The following is a 15,660-nucleotide window of genomic DNA, read 5'->3' as shown; positions in this document are numbered from 1 at the left end:
TCGTGAGGGTGCTGCAACTTTTGAAATATATATACACACTGTAAGTACAAGTGTATACGTGTTTGGATAAAATATCAAAATTATGATAAAAATTTAAAAAAAATTAAACATGAAAAAATGTTGTTTATTATCGATAAAATTATACAGTTTGGTATAATTCAAAATTACTTAAAAATTCTGATGTCATAATTGTCAATAACCCCAATAATGCTCTAAAATAAAAACTATAACATATGTTATGTCTTTAATTGTAATGTTCAAATGTTTAAAGAGACGGAGTAAACACGATGAGCACTACGAACACTCTACTACTGGCGCAAACTGCATATAAACAACAGTGGAACTGCGCGACGGACAGTGCCGCATTACGCTAATAGCTCGCATCTCACTGGGACGTGCATATGCTTGCGCGCGTAGCAATATGACACTGTGGTAAACACAGTGCTGCTGGTCCTTCGCCCTCCTAAATGCTACAAGATGGATTTTTATCATCTTTTTTTACAAAATAAGAGAATTGTTGATGACAAAATTAAATATTACTAGCAAATATAAATAAATTAATAAATATATTTCTATATCTAGAAAAATTGGGAGTGCTGCAGTTCCGCAGTGCCTATGTACGAGTCACCCCTGATTAATATTGATATAAATGTGTGTGGGTTAAGGATGAAATAATCTGTAAACCCTGCTCGACACAGGTTTTTTTTTTTTTTTTTTAATCAATCTACTTCAGGCTTTTAATTAGCAGTTCGATGGTCTCACCTGACGACGAACTACCTAAAGACACTTGCAAACATCCATGTCTACAGTGGGATTCGAATCCACGAGGCATTATTGATTTGGATAGCTTTACTGTTTGATTTAGCTTCACTTAACCTTCAACCAAGCAGCTAACCCCTAATTAGTTTTTTATTTTATTTTAATTTTTTTATGTGGTCTGAACTAATTCTGTTTTACACTCGCAAACATGCATGTAATACGAACCCACATCCTAGTGATGCGATTGAAGAAAAAAAATGGACTTATTCAGTAATTTTTTTCAAAAGAGAGTAAGTTAGTCGGTCTCATGTGATGTTAGCAGGGTTTGTTCTCCCTGAAACACGGGTCATTCATCTGCAAAATAGGGACACCGGCCACAAGAACACAGCTTACATAGATAATACCACTGGCTGTATAGCATTAGTTGTTTAGGTAGTAATTATAAACACAACTTCAGTCTTTAGTTCATTACTGGTGGATTTAAAAAAAAAATACAAATTTAGTTTTCTTACAGTGTCTTGGTATTCATTCTTAATATCTTATATCGATATTGCAATGATATTTTTTTAATATGAATCCACCCACGAAAAGTGGAAAACCTAAGGATCGCATGATATCGAAATCGTGCTCTAGATACTGACATAGGTAACTTTCTTCAAGCCACTTCAGATCTCCAGTAAGCAGGGTCATAGTCTCGCACTGGGCGATAAAATTTATCTTCCATCGAATTGTTTACATCTGTTATTAAATAATGATTATTGGTGTGTTGATCATGGTTCGATGTTATCAAGCGCATGTACTTGGGTAAGATGAAATGTCAAATTTTCGAACAGTCATAGTCTTGTTAGTTGTTAGGTTGGAATTCGATCTGTAGGGAAGTCCATATGAAGTTCTAAATCGAATTGATTTCACATCTTGAAGATGTTGTATAATGTGCATTGCAGCTTTGGAGCGATGTGAATTTTTGTTTTTAACCATCATAGTTGCGTGCAGTCGATGCCATAAAAAAAAAGTCGATATTCTCGAGGTGGTCTTACTTTTGAAGTCAATATCTTCAAAAATTCTCACAAAAACAAAAGAAACATGATAAGAAACTGAAAGAACGTTTTTCTTTCTTTCTTTTTTTTTTTTTTTTCCTTTTTTTATTTAATCCTGAAACTTTTTTTTTTTTTTTTTTGTCTATTTGCAAGGCTTTCATTTTGGGGCGAACATTCTTCTGGTCGGTTTACTTTCAAAGTGGGTATTAATATGACCGACTGCTCCTTTGCACATCCCTACCCTTTACACCCCCCCCCCCAAATGCATACATCAGATTAGTACCTAATATCGCGGAGGAAATTGAACAGCACGGTTTTACTTTGTTTGCGAGAAATGCAGGCCGCCACTGTTAGTAAAATTGAGACTGTGCGCATTGGATCGATTTTTTAATCCATACTCTGCATCCATCAAATGCTTTAAGAAGTCTGAAAGAGGCAGGAGAAGTTGAGAGAGAGAGAGAGAGAGAGAGAGAGAGATGTATCTCTTTCGTTTGGCAGTTTAGTACTTGGTTTAATGTCTGACCAAATTGTGCTGTATGAGCGATTTGCCTAATAGCAAATGGGAATAGTTGGCTGTGCTCTTAGTTTTTTTTTTTTTTTCCTCATTTTAAGTAGCGAAGACCCCCCCCCCCCCTTTTCCGAGACGCGTGCACGCAAGCGCTTCTTAGACGAGGGGGGGGGGTGCATGCCGTATATTTATTTATAAATAGTGTCATGTTCTGTTTCTTCTATACACTTCAGCTCACTCGCCACTTGGATTACTTGCTGAATGATTGCACGCGCCAGCCTAATTCCCCCATGTCCATGGTATTATGAGGAGCGGGACGGCCCTCGGGATTGGGATTAGCCGGCAATCGTTTCATTCCCGCGATAGTGTCGCTCTAGCAAGACGGGAGAGAGAGAGTCATGAAACGCATGTAGTGAATAGGGGGAGAGAGCGAAAGGGAAAGAAAAATTTGCATAAAGAGTGGGTTGCGGAGGATCTCTTTTACCTCCTTGCTCGTGAGTACTGGTAGCATTATCCTTCTCCTGATGTTCGTGATTCTTAGGTACGTCCAAAACGCGGTCCCTAGCGCGCTTCCAAGCGGTGTCAGCTTAGAAATATTTCTGAGCATGGTAGGAGTCCCGTTTATTCGTAAGGCTATACGGGCAGGTAGGCTACACACATTTCCGGGGAAACGACTTCAAAAGGTGTGCGTTTTTCGTCTTTTTTTTTTTTTTCTTTCTCATCTCGTGTATCGTCACTATCTTTAACAGCAGTGCATCCAGATTTTACCATCTTATTTTATTGATAATATTTACTTCCATTTTTTTGCAAGTAAGATTTATTTCCAGTTTGTAATTTCTCTTATAATTGAATATGTATAATTTCTACAAATGAAGACGAGAGTCTTTTATCAAAAAAATTCTTTAATTTACTTCATTAAAAATTTAGGAGAGAACTTTTTAATATTTAGCTGTTGTTAGTGACAGCCTATTAAATTCCTCTAGAAAGAGAGAGACTGTACAAATGTGTGTGTGTGTGTGTGTGTGTGTGTGTGTTGTTGTTGTTAAGAACCCGTGATCTGATTTTCCCTTTCAGTGGTTTCCGACCGTAGGTGATTTTGTAGGCATACCCACAAAGTATTTCTGGTGAGCTTTTTACAGGGTAGTTCACCATTGCTTCCCCCCCCCCCCATTTTACGGGCTCGAGAGCGGCATATGGCTGTGACGTATTCATGATTGTAATCCATGTGTGTGTTCATTCACGGAATCGGTTTGCCTGTTCTGGGGGACGAAAAACCCCTACCTCCGTATGAGACCGGCTAACTCCACTTTAGTCGAAAGAAACCAGATCAAGGTTCCTCACGTTACTGACGGGAATCGAACCCATGTCCTTCCGACCAAAGGGCTTCGTCTATATAGACTGAGCTACGGAGGCTCTAAGAACTCGTATATAAGCTCAATTATAACTTAAAAATGTGAACTGTTGGCCTTACACTTGAACTTCCATCTAGAAAAAAAAACAAATATCCGTATTTTGTGTTTATTTTGCTTCAGTAGTTTTGCGTACACAAAAGGATTGATATCCAAGGTAATGGTTAAGGGATGTGGGCCGTACGTCATTTGCGATTTAGCTATTAACACATGAGATTGTTCGTAGTGGGAGGCAGATGTGGTAGCTCGAAATAGTAACGTACAGTTACTTTGCATTATTATTAAAATCATGCTAAAATAGCTCATAGGATTGCTTGAAGAACACATTGACAGTCAGAAATAAAGAGGTTCTAATACGTCTTTACGCGTATAAGTTTTTGATACGGCCTCATCTGTTGCACAGATCTAGTTACCTGGATTTCTTGGAATCCACACTTGCACGGAGATGCCATTATATAATAATAATAATTTCACCGCTTTGCTTTCTTTTACTTCTACTTATTAACCAGAAGAAAGGAAATCTGATGTGTGTGTGTATATATAAGTAGTAAGATAAAAAAAAATAGAAAGAATGCTTTTTTTATTTTTCACTATTTACATTTTTTTCGTTCTAATTTCAGCCCTAATTTCTATACTGAAAGAGTTCTTTAATTAAAATAGACGATCTTACAAAACGATTGCGTCTTTCAAGAATATTCTGTTATGCTCCCATGCGTACTTCAAAATATATTTGAATTAGTAAATTCTAAACGATTACATTTATTTTTCCCGCGAGTTGGTAGGCAACATTCAGGCAGCTCCATTTCAAATTAAGCCTCGCTATTCAGATATTAGTATTTTAATGCTACATGAAATTTATGTTTCGAAAATCTTACTTATTGTAATTCTGACAATTTGTGTATTTTTATCTTTTGTATCGCATCTTGTTACACTTCATCGCGTGTGCTGTTTAGAATGTCATTTGCAGAAGCTTCCCTAGATAAAAACATGAACTTGTTCGTAAGGTCCAGTCTTACATCCTGCGCCCCCCTTCCTCCCACAAAAATCCACTTCTCGTTGTCTCTAACATTTTATCAGTTTCTTAAAGACTTATGTGATTTTTTTTTTTTTTTGCAGTGATTTTGTAAAAGCTACCATTCTCGTCTAGTTTCTCAGCTGAAGTTAGCTGGTCGTATACGGAGATTGTTTATTTCGTTCCTTAAAACAAGCATCACGACCGGTGAACACACAAATAATTAACAGACATTGACCTCATAGCTTCAAGACCGGGCTTTTTTTTTTTTTTTTTTTTTTTTTTTTTTTTTTTTTTTTTAAACGAGGACTTTGATTTCATGATCGCTGAAACTATTATGGACGTTGGGAACAAACAAAACAATAAAATCGATTTACCAGTGATACAGCCTTTTGCCATTTGCGTGGTTATATCATTCTGGGACGGAAAAAAAATGCTCTACCGTAAACAAATAAAAATTAATACGAGAAGTAAAACTGACCAATAAAAAACTAAACCTCTGAGAGACGGACTGGATTTAGTTAGTAGGAATTACGTTGGAAGCAGTTACGTGTACTGTGTGTGTGCGTATACATATATAATACAGTATAGAACTTCATAAATTAATAGCAATGTTAATATATAATGTATTTTTATAATTTAATTTTTAAATATACATTATTTTCTGCTAGTGGTGAAACCATAGCATTTCCCTACAACCCCCTCCCCTCAAGAAGCATGCGATTATGATTAAAGCCTATCATACACCAAATCCCAAAGAGTAAACCTTCCCCAAAGTCGTCCTATTTTACTTCTCCCGAGAAACATCTCATTTCATCTCCCCTCCTTATCCTTGATAATACTCAATCTCTAGAAAATATCAGATTTCTCTTCTGGAGCTGACTTACATCCGTGGATTTTTGTGGCACGAACATACACTAGCTTCAATATATATGCCTAGTTTCTTCTGGCATAATTCTGTACAACACAGTATTCATTGCCTCCAAAAAATTTGCCCTCTCCTGTTCAAAGACAGTACTTCTTGCATCGAACACTTTTTAAATCCCAAACTCTCCTAACTTTGGAATACTGTTCCCACCTTTGCGCTAATGTACCAAAAACCTACTAAGGAATGCTTGACGCTATCCAGAAGAGAAATCTTTTTTATGTTTCATTTATAAATATACAAATGGAATTATTACATAATTTATATAATTATAAATATAGTGGATAGCAGGTATAATGTACTGGTCTCATAGCCTTAGCTTCGTGGACGTCATGCCGACCTGCTTACTGTAATTACATTTGACAGAACTGGACAGTAGGAAATTAATGATGATCGACAGTGAGTTGCAGTTCAGCTGACATATTACTACGTGATCAAAATAGCTCAGATGATATTGAAGAACACATTATTTGGATGTTGAGGAACAACTTGCAAGGAGAGATAGGTTACTTTCCTTTTTCACGAAGCTCTGATATGGCCGCATGTTGACTGATGTGCACTGGTTTTGATACTCCAGTTTCTGGGGCATGAGGAGATGGTAACTTGCTAGAATGGGGAACTCTATATACACCAAGAACTGAGAGAGAGAAGATGGAACAGATAAGGGTAGTTATTTTCAAGTGAGACTTGAGGACTGTGCAGAGGTGGTTTTATATATATATATACATTCAAAGGGAATATATATATATATATTCCCTTTGATTATTTGAAATATATATAATTCAAAGGGAATGGTGACATGGTGACATCACTACCAAAATCCTTCTGAAGGGAAGGGATGTTCACGGATTTGGAGAGGCTGGAGGCCTCAAGTGGCTTGAAAAAGATCTACTCGTGATTGAACAGTACGGTCTGAAAGCTGTGGTGTGTGGCAAATATCGGCGCTCACGTTTCGCATCCACCCACCCACTCATGAGATCGACGTGCTTGCAATACCTGGTGGATTGTGAGTTAAGTTAGTTAGTTTGAAACCATCTTGCGATGGCTTCAAAGTTAAAAATAAATAAAGTTTGAAGTTATTTTTTAAAAATATTCTATTGACGTAAAATATAATGAATGGTCTGAATCCAGCAAGGCGAATATTTCCATCCTAAAAAAAAAAAAAAAAAAAAGAAAGAAAGAAAGAAAAGAAAGAAAGAAAAAGCATTTCTATATATTGATTTTAAATTGTCAGCAACATATTTTAAAGTTTTGGATGAATCAAAAAAAAAAAACTGGTGTTTTATTTTGATTCATTATTTAATATCATTATAACCTGAATCATTATAAACAGACATTTTAGCTTTTGATTTTTCCGATGTGTAATATTCCGAGAAATAGTAAAGTGCCCTCTTCTGAAAAAAAGGCAAAATCTTCCCTTTGGGGCAGCCAGCAGTTTGTCAAATAGTTCACAACCTTGTGGGAATCAGATATCCGATCGAAAAATCAGATAAGCCTGTCTTATCTGATTTTTCGCACAAAATGAAATTTCCATTTTAATTCGATAATCACTGTCCATTTCATAATTAGCTTTCTATGTAGACCAACAATTTTGGAATAACTTTGTTTGAACGAGGAATGGTTATTTTGTATTGACATTTTCGAATTGGTATCAAACTATAACTTTAAAATGAAAGTTGATTCCAATTTATTACCTATTTTAATAAACCTCTCTGCATATGTGTTTAGCGTTATAAGTATGTGGTAGTAGAGAGGTTGGTATTGTTGGGACGTTCGTTTTTTTTGGGGGGGGGGGGGAGCTTATAGATATCGTCCCTGTCAGTTCCTATTCCCACGGGATCACCCGTGCATGGGTTTTTATTTCGTTTTAACATTGTACTTTTGCTATTATTCAGGATTCGAAGAGCAATGTGATGATTTCTTCAAACTTGTAAGAGAAAAGGGGGCTGGTGAAATGTTCCCCAAGCCAACCGGTTCGGCTCATTAGCTGGCTGCCACCGTGATTAATGGATGTCTTATTTACACCTACCCTCGGAATGCCAGCCTGGCAGAAATGGATCGCTGTGGCCGCGACCTTTCGCATCCCCTGTCCTTCCCATCCCTTAACATCCCTCCCAGAGGGTTGCACGTGCCAGCTTCTGTTCCATCACCGACCACCTGAAGGCTCGCACCACATTGGACTTTGAAGTCCTTGTACATATTCTCAAAATATAGTCCCTTTTGGCGTTTACGTATTTTGAAGGTAGTCACATAATGAATCCATTTTGTACGCATGCGTTGTATGAATATGTATAGACGCTTTTTTTGTTGCAGTTATTATATATTTTATGTTAATTCTCTTCGCGTTTTCAGAGAGACATGGTATTTGTTTCTTTAAACATACTTGGATTTGTAATTTTCGACTGGTAGCGTTCACTAGTTTCATACATTCTAATCTTTGTTTTCTTTTCGAGAATGACAAATCAAGGTTCTGTTGAATATTTGGATTTTTAATAATTCTTGGAGTCCTTGAATTTCGAGTGAATTTTAGATTATAATTTGTACCCTTGGGGGTTTAGCGATTCATTTTTGTCATATTTTAGAACGAACAAAGCAAGTTAATTTCACAGCTGCTTTGTTGATGCCAGTTGATTGTTTTTGTACACTTTCGCTCTCTTACCTCGATGTTTTTGTTTTTTTCTCGTGGAATAAACAACTGTTCTAATAGTTACCAAAGAAATTGTAGGACCGTCAGGGGGTAGGCCAAGTACGATTTCCTTTCTCCATTTTTCCTCGATAACGATTAGAATCAAGAGGTCGGGAGGTTATGCCAACCGGTGTTGCCAGCAGCTGACCTCCTAACTTTCCCACACCTATTGAAACCCTGCTGTGTTTACTTATTTAGCTGCATGACTTTTCCTCACGCTCCAGACCTTGTTCCCCCGCTTTTTGATAGAAAAGGTATTCCAAATGAAGTTGCTGGAATCATAGATGGTTTCATGCAGAATTTTTCCACCCTCGTGAAAAATATGCGATGTTGAACACAGCAGTCGTTAGCTTTCTTTAATCTGTGAAAACAAAACAAGTCTTTTCTTGCTTGTGTGTGTGCGCGCGCGCACGACGCACTCACACAACACAACACAGTTTGTTTTCTTCTCAGTGATAGCGGTCTGGCACGCCCACTCAGGAGTACAAACATTGCCTCACCATTTCCTTCGTTTTTAGTGCAACTCCTCCTCCCGGATCCGGTCCTGATTGAAGTGGGCAGCTAAGGGCTGCCCACTTCAATCGCACGTGGGTCAGCCGCAGTGACGGATAGGCAGGGCTCTCCTGATGCCCCGTCATCTTGGCTACACCTCTGTAAGTGTTGCTGGATGCACCTGCATTCTTGAGGGAGGAAGAGGGCGGAGAAAGTAAGTAAGAGAAAAGTAGCAACACAAGAGTGGTGGGGGAGAGGGGATGTGGGTTTAATTTTCAGCAGGTTTGCCGTAATGGTTGTTGTAGAAGTTGTTTGGAAAGAGACGGATACAGGTGCGCGTATTGGCTTCCGGTGACTAAGATCCACTCCTGAAATATGTAGGGTATGGTCAGTATGAAAATCATTTATCCATCTGTTATACTTTTTTTCCCCCCCCAAGGCGGATAACATATTGAGAAACTGGTTCTTGCTGCCTTGAGATTGCCCTTGGCAAAACCGAACAAACATGATCTCAAATGTGATTATTACAATCAGGGTTAGAAAATTCTCTCGCCTAAAGTGAGTCTAATTGGCATCTAAAGAGTTGACACTCAAACTGCCTTTATAGCATTTTTTTTCCAACTCTTGTTATAAACAGTCTCCGCATTGCTTCATCTATTAATGTGTAAGTCATTGACGGACTTGCAATGTAACTTTCTTTTCATTAAAGTGATTACACGCAGTTTTAATCGTAATTGATCTCTCCATCCTAACCTAGAAAGATCGAATGACATACACATGCGTAAATTATTTATTCGTGTCTTGGAAGCATCGAACCACGACTTGGCCTCGTCTGAAAAACTCGCCGCTCTTAAAATAGTATTAATTTAGTATCATAAACTACTCTTTGTTGTGTTTGTAGACATGTATGCGATCTTCTGTTCCTAAATCTGTGACGAGTTTTCTCACAATTGTGTAATATAGGTTAAAATTCGATATGTTAAATCTCTCTTAACTTATAAGTCAAATGCTATATTGTTCGACACCAAAAAAAAAGGGGGGGGGAAACTTTCCACAATCACGAACTACAATAGTCTAGTTGTAGCTCAGCAGGTTCGCTATCATTATTTTAAATCGTAATAAATTATACGAAGAGCTGGGCGTAGGGAGTTCTGTGGGATTTTTGTGCTCTCACCTTCTTTTGCCTCGGCAAGTCTATCTCTTTCTCCCCCTTATATCTCCCCCCCCGTTCCAGTCCTCCCTCTTTATATACGCATACCCCGCTTCATCCGCTGTGCAATGGATGGACTGCACAAGAGATTTATTGGACGTCATCATTGAACCACTTGGGATCCAGGACCACTTCTGTTAATAAAGCGGGGTGCTTGCGAGGGATGGGGTGTGGTTCGGGACCGACAGTAGTGCTTTCTCATTAGCTTTTTTCTCCTTTTTTTTATATGTATACACACACACACACACACACATGTAAAGCCTGCTAAGTAACTAGGGACTGCTCACGGAAGGCTTGGTCACGCTATGCAGGGCTTAACTGTTGCGCAAGGCGTGACGGGAAATGTCACTGTAATGTTAGTTTTTACCGAAAGGTGTAACTCACAGTTAAAAGAGTGGATATCTTCTCCCTCTTTCTTCTCTCCTAATAGACATTTTTTTATATATATAATTAAAGTTGTTCTTTTCCTAGCCTTTAATTATCGGCACCGATGTGATAAATGCTTCCTTACTTTTCTTCAGGGAACAATCTGTGTGTGTGTGTGTGTGTGTGTGTGTGTGTTCATTTGAAGTCCTTTTCGGTATATGTTTTCAGTTAATTCAATGATTACATCTTTAATTTTCTTTTTGTGCAGCTGTGGAACATTGTCTTCGCTTTCTTTACCTGTGTGCGTGATTCTTTAGTCGAATTCAATCGTATCGATTCTGCTACAATGATTATCTCAAGTTAAAAAAAAACAAACTAATACAGGTAGAGAAATATGTTTCCCCCCCCCCTATCATTTGCGTTTTTATGGCATGCAAAAGATGTTTGTATTAATCGAAAAGGAAATGTATTTGTATTACAAAATTTCTTTGTTATGTCCTATTACAAGAGAAGAGATGGAACTAAGTTCGACAAAACATTTGGCAACTTTTCTATAACATATTTCAGAGGGTGGTGTGATTGGAATGGATTGCCATTGGATGTTTTGAGTACAAGCAGTGTGAATGAATTCAAGAATAAGTGTGATAGCTGGTGTGTGTAGTATGTGGCCTCCCTCGATGAGTCTCTGACTCCCTGGAGGTCTCTCTTAATAATAATAATATAAGAGACTGTTACAAATTCTGTGCTGTATAAGTATACCCATGTTTTAAAAGGTAAATGCAGGAAAAATCTCGTTTCCACAGCTACTCAGATCATTCTGTCTGCACACGTTCCTTATCAATAATAGCTAATCAGTTTTATAGACCGTTGTAGGCCTTTAAGTTTGCGTACTCTTTGATTACCTTTTCTTGTTACCTGGCTGTTACCAATGAAAAATCAATTACTTACGGAGACTGCATATCGAACGTTGTTCGTGGAACAATACCGAATTTAAAGAATAAAACAAATTATACACTTGAAAATAAACATATTACAATTTATTGAGCACGATTGGTTGCTGGTGCATTTCTCAATATTCCGAACAATTTAGCACACTGGTAAGTTAAATCAGCTTTAATATTATACTCACTTAATTTGCCAATTAACAGTCCATTGCATTTCGTTCCAAAGATCTCTATTGCCGATTTGGCTTACTTTTATTTTTACATATTTGGTCACTACAGAAATGTACAAATATTAAGTCAATCGTCAGGTTTATAAAATGAATCCTCTAACACCTTTTCGTTCCCTGAAGGGAATACGCGGAACCCTTTTAGCCCTAACTTTTGGAAATGGATGGGCACCCAGAGTCATCACCGATAGCGGAGTTTATCTCTACCGACGATTTGCGGATTTATGGGTGACGAAAGTACATCAGACGACCACTGCCATCTCGTGTTCTTAACCTAACTGGTAATATTGTTTGAAATAGAGAGAGTTCTAAGGTTGACCAATTTGAGAATTGGCTGAAAAAAAGCCTATAAAAATATCCGCTAGGCGACTAGAATTGAAGGTGTAATGGGCCCCTTTAATATACGAACTTGCCGGGTTATTTTATTTTATTTTTTTTTAATTTCATTTTGGCTTCTTCCATACGTGGTATTTTTAAAAATCAGTTTTACGTCGTTTTTTTTTTTTTTCTTTTCTTATAGACAGATCATCGACCCCCAGTGCATCTATGAGCGTAAAAATTAACACCCCGTTAGTAAATATGCAGTTCATCACTTGGGCATGTGAACTGGGTCTGGTATTCCACCTCCTGTTCCTGCATTGAGCCTTTTCCTCTTCTCGCACTCATCTGTCAGTGTCCGATTTACAGTTGACAACACCAGTTGACACAAAAGAACACCCTCACAGCCCTCTGTAATGTTGTAGGTATGTTTACCTACATATATATCATGCCTACTTTAGCGTTTCCCCCTTCTTTCTGACCTGACATCCGAGTCGTATGGCGGAACGGACGGGTCACAGGTTATACGCCACCAGCATTTGTCACCACGTGCGACAAATTGCCTGCCCTCTTCTTCGCAGCTGAACTGTCACGGCTGATGTGTGTGTGCACGACAAGTTGGCTGCTTGGTTCGACGCATGTCACTTCCTGTAGTATTGCAAACTCGGTTCTTTAAATAGCTAATTATGTGGAAAAAGTAACAGACTGGGTGTCGCATTACGACTCCCAACCGGAACTGGCGGATACGTAATGTCTGGATATTAGGTGATCCTTGATTTGCGACTTGACGACCCGTCTAGAAATGGAGGACCCATAGTCTTCATGTCGTAATTGCGAGAAAGGTAAACAAACCGTGACAGGGAGGGACGTCACAGAGTCGCTGAAAGAAAGTGGAAGCAGGAAGATACCATTAATTTCTTAACAGCTTCCTGTAAAATATAAGATGATTGATTTTTCTCCGATGCTTACTTACAATGTCCAGAAACATTCTTCGTTTGGGAACAATTCTATTTTTATCTTACGCCATCGCTTGTTAATAAGTGTGGCATTGCGACTTCGTTCCAAATAGATGTTTTGAACTAGCTGAAATATCGAAAATACCGACTTCACCATTATTTTGTTTCAAAATGGGTTGCAGTTTTTTTAATTCGAAAGTTTTGGTTTTAGCACTATATTATCGCTACCCTCTGCAAAAACTGCTGGTTTCACTCATGTACCACAGCAGCTGCTATACGTGTGTTGACAGTCAATACCCAATAGATGCATGCCTGCTTTCTGTAACGTTTAGATAGATATGGTCTTATTAAGCACATTTGTGGTCCGCCAGCTCCCTTGTGTCCTCTACAATTGTGACGGTAGGATTTTGGTTCTTACGCAATCATCGGTCTTCTCCTACTGTATAATGTTTTTAACAGTTGAAGTAAGATATTGTATAAGGCATCTACTATAATAAATCTTGACTGGGTCTTTTCAATGCATTGTATTGTCGTCCTGTCTTTTTAGTACAGATGGAGTGAAAGGTGTTTTAAAACAAAGCCCGCTTTGTCACTACTTATTTGGTGAGCTATTATTCATTCACCTGGTTCCGTTCGGGATTTTCATATTGATTTCATTTTTATTTTCAGGTCAGCGGAAGAAAGTGAAGAAGTCGGAATTTATGAAAGGCCTAGAGATGTCTGTATACTAATAGATAGACCACTCAAAGGTAAGAGTTAGTTGTGTGTTTTATGAATGCTAAAGCGTCTGACTTTAATAATCTTGGAACGTTTTCGAACTAAAAGAATATTGTGGCACTCCCAGAAGGGAAGGTGGGAAATCTATATACATAATTTATGGCGTCTGGCTTTTTTTTTTTTTTTTTTTCTTTTGCGGAGGGGGGGGGGGATCGAGAAAATGTCGGTATCTTGAACGTTGTCTCCCGCTCCTTCCCACTGTTGTATCCCCCGCTATAATAGAGTTTCTTAATAACGTTCAACCCTCCAGCGCCGCCTAGCGCCCTTTACTGGCAGGTAACATGGCGCGCCCCCTAGCCGCATGTCAGATGGATGGTGATCAATGAGGGTTTAACAAAAGAGTGGGTGGGCACAGCTTCTGGGTGGAGGAGTGTTGGTACGAGGGAAGTATAATCGTTTTTCGGGTTGCTGAATATGAGGGGGGGGGAGCGGTTCTCATTTGGGTTTTGCATGTTGAATGTTTATGCCGAACAAAATTCCTGCCACTGGAAGTATCTTCAGGAATTCCGATGGGTCATCCTGCTTTACAAGGGGGAGGTCATCTTTATTACCCCTGATTCCTAGCGGATTTGAGGTGTATTCTAGACTATATTCTAAGGTGCTGGACCACTTTGCTTGCATTACAGACGTTATTCTTTTAAAAATACTCCATAAATATAAAAGTATTAATAGGAGAAAATAAGTCGTTTAAGATAACAAAAAACTTTCTAACTACAACGATCTAATTATTTCAGAAAAAAAAAGACTTATTAACCTCAAATAGTATATTGAGATTTAAAAAAAATTTGCGTAATTGTTGGCCAGGAAACTTATAGCATTTTATTCAGATTTCAGTGAAATTTGCTCCAATTAAAACACACAATTAAGAAACTCATCAGCCAATCACTCCTTTCCACACATACGCAGACGAAACTTTGTTGTTTCTATTTGAGATGCATCGTTTATAAACTACTGCTCTTGTAGTATTTTTTGTCAACTTTAAAAATATGTTTTTGTAGTTTCGCTCTATATGTTTTGTTTTTTAATTTATTTTCTTTTTTATTAGGCTGAAGTGGAAGAGTGCACGGAATACTATCCAGAAAATTTCATGCTTTTATGTTATCCTTCCAACTGTACAGCAACGTGTTTGTATATAATTTTAGTAATAATAAATTACTGAAAATGATTTGGTTTCTTCTTTAATATATGCGCATGCGCCAATCGTAGAACAATCCAAGTTTTAGAAGCCTAAAAAACATTCGTAATGTAAAGTTAATATCTTGCTGATTCTCTCTGTGAATTAATAAGGCCAATTTATATTAAGAAGTTGTAGATAGTTGGTTTTGACTTAGCCATTTACATAATATTTTAACATTCTGAATTCGGAAAGTCAATGTTCAATGATTGAAACTAGGTGCTCTCTCTCTCACACACACGTTCAAAATTAATTATTTTAACGATTGTTATAATGTTCTACCTTTAGCATGGCTAAATGTTCCTATCCCATCCTTTATTGTGAAGTTTATGTCTGCAGCGGTGGTTGCTGATCGGACCACTATGTTTTATATTCTCTTTGAACTAATGGGTCCAATTTGGCGAGATCGCTGCTTGATATAGAAAAATCTTAAACTTTAATACCAAAGAGATATCAGCATAAGGAAACCAAAGTCGAATGAAATGGGTAAGTTATCGTGCCAAAAATTATATGATATTCTCTGTGCCGGACATCAAAAACGATGTCAAAGGATGCAGAATGTTATCATTGAAAGCTAATGATGGTTATTTCATTGATAAAGATCAAGAATGGCCGCCAAGACGTTCGATCCGGTCCTTGGCCGATATTAAAACATGCATATTTCATTACAGGTTATGTAACGAGTTACAGAGAAAAAAACTCAGACTGAACCTGGAAATTATCTTGATACCTCTACAGAAGATGGGCGACTGAAATCACACAATTGGATCAAATATTAATTTCAAAATTAGAAAAGTACTTACCACTTAAATCATAATTAACGATGACTGTCATAATTTATATATATAGCAACAAATATT

The 15,660-nt window shown here is 37.7% G+C and overlaps 1 protein-coding gene across 2 annotated transcripts in view; it reads left to right on the top strand.

The window, feature by feature from the left end:
* The window catches only part of LOC150095737 (putative RNA-binding protein 19), a 288,611-nt gene extending 273,817 nt beyond the window's left edge, over window positions 1–14,794 (top strand). For both annotated transcript variants that reach the window (XM_090409907.1, XM_090409904.1), the window contains exons 26-27: window positions 13,519–13,598; window positions 14,672–14,794. In XM_090409907.1, the coding sequence (XP_090266033.1) occupies window positions 13,519–13,580 (62 nt within the window). In that variant the 3' untranslated portion in view covers window positions 13,581–13,598; window positions 14,672–14,794. The remainder of the gene's footprint in view (window positions 1–13,518; window positions 13,599–14,671) is intronic.
* The last annotated feature ends 866 nt before the right edge of the window (window positions 14,795–15,660 follow it).

The sequence above is a fragment of the Typopeltis vanoorti genome, chromosome 20, assembly GCF_054136105.1.
Source record: "Typopeltis vanoorti isolate ZY-2024b chromosome 20, IOZ_Tvanoo_1.0, whole genome shotgun sequence".
Classification (NCBI taxonomy): domain Eukaryota; kingdom Metazoa; phylum Arthropoda; class Arachnida; order Uropygi; family Thelyphonidae; genus Typopeltis; species Typopeltis vanoorti.
The sequence above is the reverse complement of the archived record's forward strand: the minus strand, read 5'-3'. Positions and strand labels throughout refer to the sequence as shown.